The 6,689-nt window shown below is 47.7% G+C and overlaps 1 protein-coding gene across 1 annotated transcript; it reads right to left on the bottom strand.

Annotated features, from left to right (window-relative positions):
• Positions 1 to 1,866: 1,866 nt before the first annotated feature.
• ATP6V1G1 (ATPase H+ transporting V1 subunit G1) lies at positions 1,867 to 6,282 on the bottom strand. Its single transcript, XM_067309073.1, has 3 exons — positions 6,150 to 6,282; positions 4,120 to 4,220; positions 1,867 to 2,641 (listed from the first exon to the last, which is right to left on the bottom strand). The coding sequence occupies exons 1-3, from the start codon at positions 6,229 to 6,231 to the stop codon at positions 2,468 to 2,470; spliced, it is 357 nt and encodes a 118-aa protein (XP_067165174.1). The 5' UTR covers positions 6,232 to 6,282; the 3' UTR covers positions 1,867 to 2,467.
• Positions 6,283 to 6,689: the final 407 nt, after the last annotated feature.

Genomic DNA, 6,689 nt, shown 5'->3' on the forward strand with positions numbered 1-6,689 from the left:
GGAGCCACAACATCTGCCGGGCCAGCGCAGCATGAAGACTTTGGAGACAGATTTGTATTAGAAGCTGGGGTGGGTTATGCTTTTATTAATCGAAGTTGAATTCTAGATAAATCAGATCTCAAAGGCAAGAGACTGCATATCTAGGTCCAGGCCTCTGTCAGTGGAAAATTGTTCCCTGCAGAATATTTTTCTGGTGCACTCTGGCTTAGGTACAGAGATAGGAGTAGGTCTCCTTTCCCCAGAGCACCTCAGTGCAAAGAACTTTCATTTAAAATGAAATACCTACACTGCAAACAAAGCCAGCCTTGCTTCTATGCAAAGCTGTACAGTCAGGTAATTCTCAACAGCAAAGTTTTTCAGGGAAACGTTACAGTGATAAAAAAGAAAATTGATATTCTTGCAATTTAAACATTAACATTAAAACTTCCTGCAAGTTCTAAAGGGAAAGTCTTCATACCACTTTTTACCAGACAGGAAATCATGACAGGAAGGGTGGGGGTTTTGTTTGTTTTTTTGTTTGTTTTTTAATTCTTCCTAATCTAGACAGTAAGGATACAAAAGTCCCTGTTAACAAAGGGAAATTTATGAACCAGTATGATAAAGTAGAGAGCGCACTATCTTTTTTCTGAACAAAGCAGCAGTCCCTCTTTACAGATAAGCAAGCTGGATGAAATTAGTAATTATAGCCTGGAGCTAGGGGGACTTTTATGAATAGTATCACACTGGAACCTGAGCACCTGTTCTCAACAGGGAAGTGTTTCATCTCCAAAGGACAGACAAAAACTAGCACGGTTGCAACCTTTTATGAGGCCATCTAGCACCTTTCCAGTCATTAGACCAGATTGATTAAAACTGCTTTGATCCTATTCTCCTTGTACTGACCTGGCTCTTTCCCAGCGTGACACATTTTACTTTGCAGGGTGCTTTTGTTTCAATTTTACAGCCTGGTTAATGGTTTTAATTCCTAAAGAGATCCTTTCAGAACTACAGTACACTAATACAAAATATTACTACAGGAGACACCGTAACAGTCTCTATTCTTTCATTGCCCTATGTGACTATGGGCAAATAATCTTTCCTTTGTTATGCCTTTCATCCATCCCGTTTTCCTCCCTCCCAACTGCAATCAAACCCTACCGATCTGAGGAATTTTTTCAATGCTGCACTGAGGGTCAGTGGAAACAGGGTATTCTGTCTGCAAAACAGCATCAATTAAGGTTCTTGGTTAGATTCCCAACTGCATGAATCTTGGATCTGATCAGCTACATGCTGATCAAGGTGGTCTCTCCTCTGTGAAAAGCCTTAAGCTGAACTCAACAAAAAAGTAAAGCTACATGTAATCGTCTAAGGGTGGGAGGGGGAGAGGGAGAACCTGCTGAAACATGAAACTTCTTGATGTTCTTTTGGGTATTTTTGATTAAGGAGCTAGACAGTGAGGCAAATACAGTCACAACACACTTCAGTGTTCTTGGGTATAGCAGGATGCTGCATAGGACAGTATGACCTTGGCATTAACAGAGCAGTGACCAGTACCTGACGAAAGGAAGGATAATTACCGCACAGTGGCCAACTATCAAGCTATTCTAGTGAACTGGCAACATTATTTCCCCTAATGGTCACAGGAACATTTGTTCCTGAAGGTTTTCAGAATGATCTGGCAGGTAAAGCATCGGACTGGAGCCAAGAGGTGTAATGGGTTTTAAACTCACCTGCTGTGACCTTCAGACATTTGCTTTCTCTCTTACTTTCTCTTTTATCAATACTTGATATTCATTCTTCAGAGTCCAGACTCTCACCTAACACAGTGAGTCCCGTCAGCACTCTCAGGAACAAGGGAGCAGGTACAATAAGACTGACTAAAGAGACTTCAGAGTTAAATAAGTTTTTACTTTCAAGTGTCATAGCGCCAGACTTGTAACTCAAGCTAATAGTAGAATATACAGAGGATATTCAATACAGAGAAACTTAAGCACCTGAAAATTACCAGCCAGTACTGCACAGCCAAAGAATTCTTCTTTCCAGGCTTAATCCCATGTGAAGGTTAACAACACACCAAAAGATACAGTCTGGTCTACAAGAATACAGTTACACAGATCTAACAAACACAGCCTCAGGCTCTCCATTCAAACCTGGCGAACCTCTGACTCCCGTTTCCACTTCTCCAAGGAAAACTGATCACTGAATACTAACCAGAAAAAAAAAGGGAGCGCTAATGTGCCAACTTGAATATATATTTCACAGCTTAGCACAGATTCAAGACATGGCCATTTAATGTTTGAATAAGCTCTGAATCTATGTCAAGAGGCAAACTAACAGAACTCCAACAAGATATTGATGACCTGCAACTCATTGAAATAATTTAACATCTTTACAAGAACAGTTAAGGTATGGCTAAGGGCTGTACATTCCACCTGAAGCTCAGATGTTACTGCCAGCGTTTCCAGTATGCTTATCCATTTTTCCACTACTACCCATTGATGCGATAATTCACATGGATTTCAGGTTTGATGTCACACACTAGTGACAGCAGCTGGGAGAGTACCACCTCACGGTTCTTCTGGAAGTTCTGCTGGATTATGCTCATCTTCTCCTGGGTCTCCTTCTCAACTTCAGTGGTGCAGCTGCCATGAGATCCGAGGGCCTACAAGCAACAAAGGAAGAAAAGTTCACAGGCAAATAGTTTGACAAAGAAAATACTATGACTGGCTCCATATTCAGTCCTTCTGTACAGCCTCAGTGCATCTTACTGCAGCAAAGATTTATGGTTGAGAAGAACTGCACATGGAGAGACAAAAAAAAGTTACTGTTTCATGCTCTTCTCAGATTTGCCACTAATCCTGCCCAAGTTCAGGTACCAGCTGCAGCTCATGCCTTTCTATCCTCTCTCATTCATCAGCTATCAGTTTAGAACATGAGCTTCCATAAGCAGAGCAAGAATGCCTGAAATCAAGGTGCTATTGTCCGTGGAACTGCAACTAGGAAACCCTGGCCATTACTGCAGTAAATAGCTTAAGAAAAATAATACTCATGATTTAGTTTAAGCACAGTCTTCACATCATCCCATTGCTTCTGTTCTTTGAGATTCCTTATGAAAATTCTTTATTAAAAAGATTCTTTATAAAAAAAATCTCTGGCTTCTTAACATAACTGTGGGACACATCATAAGCACAGCAAGCAGTCTCCCACCCACCTGCCCCATAAGCAAGGGCAGAGAGAGAAAGTTCCCATTATATGTGGGGAAAAACAGAGGCAAAGAAAGTATGCTGAGAGAGAGACTAGCACCTTGGGTGCCTTCCATTCAAAGTTTCCCTCTCCAGAGAAAGGTGACTAAAATAGAACCAACTGACAGACTAGTAAAGTCCACTTTATTAGCCTAGAATTGCCCAATACCATGCTGCCTAGTGAACCAAGCTAAAAAGCGCTTGTAAAAATCTAGTCTTGACCTAGTGGCATGAAAGCTATTATGCAGGAGAACAGAGGAGGTGGTACTACACAGACTGGAAGGCTGACAGAGGGGAGAGTTTTCTGAAGGTCATTTTCTGAAGACTTCACAAGAACTGACAGGGGCACACAGCATGTGTAAACATCCTGCCTGTGCTACTGTTCTCAGATGGTAAAGGACTTCAGTTTTGCACCTTTTGGGAGAATAAGAGGAAAATACACCCCCTGAGACACAGTAAGCAAGACTGCTGATCAGAACAGCAAGCCTTACAACTACTTCGGCAAGAGAGCATCATCTGTGAGGCACGTGGTTTTTTTCCAAGTTAGCATTGTAAAAACTAGCTTGTGACAGGAGGAATGAGCTGTCTTATTTGACACTGCTACATACAGCAGGCTTTGCCAGGCTGAGACCTCCACCAGGGCACCAGTCAATACATGAGCCTATTAAGTTAAATCTTTACCAGTTAATACTTCTGGCTTTTGAGATGCAGCACACAATGTTCTGATTTATTTCCATTGATCTCTCCCTGACACGTGGCTGCACATTTGAGGAAGGCAGTTAAGGGAAGTACATCTCCTGCAAAGCATTCCACCCTGCAGGCAGCTCTCAGGGCAAGCAACACTAACTGCAGGGCTAAGGGTCTGGGTAGGTAACAGTGAATTATCTAGAAAACAAACCGCTGCTTCCTTGGCTTTGAACTCCTTCTCCCTCTGCAAGCGGTACTGTTCAATCTCTGCCTGGGCTTCTTCTTTTGCCTGCTTCAGCCTCCGATTCTTTCCTGTTTTGAAAGAAAGTACCATGTTAAACAAAGAAGAGAAGGTATTGAAAGCATGTTTCCCCACACTGCTCCAGCTATATGAGGCAAAACAATCACTGTAGCATCTGCAGCACCTCGTCCTGTAGGAGGCCATCAGCCACAGCACCAGATCTCGGCTCTTCCATATATGCGTTGCTAACCAATCTCAGGAGCACCGGGCTGCCTGCATGCCACTGAACCATCACCAACCTCACCAGGCAATAAGCTTCCAACAGCAAGAACTGCACAGGTTCTCTAATCCAGTGGATGCACTTAGACAACCTGCAGGCCTGGCTTCGCTCATGCGAGCGTACAACATCTCCGAGATTCCAAACAGCACAGCAGAAAGAACATGCAATCTTAGTTTTGCAATCAAAGAACCAGCTAGTGCATGAACTTCTCCTCCTTGACTCTACCATCTTCCCTTTCAAGGCTATCATCATTAGAGTGAACTACAACAATCTACTTCTCACAAAACTGTAAGAGGTTAGAACTGCAAGACAGCAGAGCATCATTAAATAACAGCACCTGAAGTTAAAAAGATGATTTGTTTAGGTGGGGCTCTTTGAGAAAAATTTGGGCTCCACTTAATAGGAAAAGCTGACCTCAAGCCCCAAGAAGTAGCTCCCTGCTCTATAAAATATCTGGTCATCTACATGAAAATATACTGCTTTCATCGCAAGAAAAAAATTAAAGATTGAAAAAGTGTGCACATAAGCATATCCTATCCCTCAACAAAAAATCCTGATGCTGTGAAGGAAAGGCTTTTGATGTTGGACTCCTACTGGGGAGCAGTCCCCACTTTCGTGTCAATTTTTCAGTAGGAGAGAAGTCGTCCAACTCATTTGACACTTGTGCAGGTTTCTCCAGCTATTGACACAAAGGTGCCTCCCTGCTGTCACAAAGCATTCAACTTCGCCTTGCACATCTTCACACAGAAGAGAGATTTCTGGATAACCAAATCACAGCTGCGCTCCCAAGGAGCTGACAGTCATCACTAAACTCACCATTGCCGAGAGCATCCCTTTGGCCTTCTCACTAGCGAGGCAGGCAGCGTTTTGTCTATAGAGTTAACGCCTCCTGAACAGAGAACGCACCGCACGCTCTCTCCCTTTCCCAGGGACACCCTGGGAAGCAAACCCTGCTGAAATAATGAGCACAATATAACAATCCACACAGAAAGGCAGAGAGAGCCCCTCCTAGCTTGAACACAGAGGGCTTCGTGCTTTGGCTGTGCCTCTCACAGAATCACAGAATCGCTGAGGTTGGAAGGGACCTCTGGAGATCATCTCTGTTCAGCTCCTGGCCATCCGCACTCTCAGCCCTAAACTAGCAGTAAAACACCGATACCATCTTCACTAGCTGTCAGTGCTGGGCAGTCTCTCAGGCACGGCGCAGGCCGGGAAGGCCCAAAGCAGCAGAGAGGCCTGCCCGCAGGCTCCCCAAGACCCTGCTGATGCTCAGGCTGGGAATTAGCTTGCTCAGCCGGTTCACGAGGGGCAGCTCCAACACCAGCAGCATTGTAAACCAAGAAAAAGGGAAAAAAAAACAAATGGCAACAAAACGGATCGCTGGAGTCTTTCTCTGCCAGCTCGGTAGGGGCACGGTCGCACCACCTGTGAGACACGGGCAGCTCCGCGCCCGGAGGGAGGCAGGCAGGCAGGGAGCCGCCGCGGCAGCCGGGCTGCAGGAGGCCCGAGGGCCGCTCCAAGCCGTCAGCCCTCCGGGGCTCCGCGCTTCCCCGCGGGGCCGGGCAGCCCCCGCGCCTCAGGCCGGCGGCCCGCAGCACGCCGGCCCCGCATCGCCTCCCCCAGCCGAGGCCCCCCCAAGCCGGCGGGCGCCACGGAGGCCCGAGGGGGCCCGCAGGCCCCGCCGCCGGGGCGGAGGGCGGCCGCGCCGCCCCCTACTCACGCTTGCGGGCCTCGGCCACCTTCTCGGCGGCGCGCTTCTCGGCCTGCAGCAGCTGCTGGATGCCCTGCGACTGGCTCGCCATGGCGGCGGCTCCGCTAACGGCCGCGGCAACGGACGGCGCCGCGACGTGCTGCGTCACCGCCGCGCCGGGGCGGGGCCAACGCGCCGCCCGCCCCTCGCAGGGCCGCGGCGCCCAACGACCGACGGCGCCGCCCTCGCGCGGCCCCGGTGCAGCCCGTGCGCTTCTGATGGCCGCGGAGCCGCAACGCGCGGGGGCCCCGCTTGAAAACGGCGCTGACAGAGCTACAAGCTCCTCAGGTGTCGCAGTGCCGAGCTGAGCAGAGCCCAGAGGCCGTCGGGAGCCCGGGCCGGCCCCGTGTGTGAGGCGGCTACCTCAGCTCGTACGGGCTTTTTTAAAACGTTGCCCTAAGTAGTTTGTTTTTGTAAGGGAATAAACCACGCCGGTTATTTTCCCCGAGCCAAACGCAAAGTGTGTGTGTAGGGGGGGGGGAGTTGTCAACACAGTCGAACTCTCCCTGT

The sequence above is a fragment of the Apteryx mantelli genome, chromosome 21 (assembly GCF_036417845.1).
Source record: "Apteryx mantelli isolate bAptMan1 chromosome 21, bAptMan1.hap1, whole genome shotgun sequence".
Classification (NCBI taxonomy): Eukaryota; Metazoa; Chordata; class Aves; order Apterygiformes; family Apterygidae; genus Apteryx; species Apteryx mantelli.

Bases quoted from the DNA above. Each gene is read 5' to 3' on its own strand.
- ATP6V1G1 (XM_067309073.1), bottom strand. From the start codon at position 6,231: ATGGCGAGCCAGTCGCAGGGCATCCAGCAGCTGCTGCAGGCCGAGAAG. The intron at 4,221-6,149 runs GTGAGTAGGGGG...CTTTCAAAACAG, and splicing joins GGTGGCCGAGGCCCGCAAGC to GAAAGAATCGGAGGCTGAAG. The intron at 2,642-4,119 runs GTTTGTTTTCTA...TGTTGCTTGTAG, and splicing joins TCAAAGCCAAGGAAGCAGCG to GCCCTCGGATCTCATGGCAG.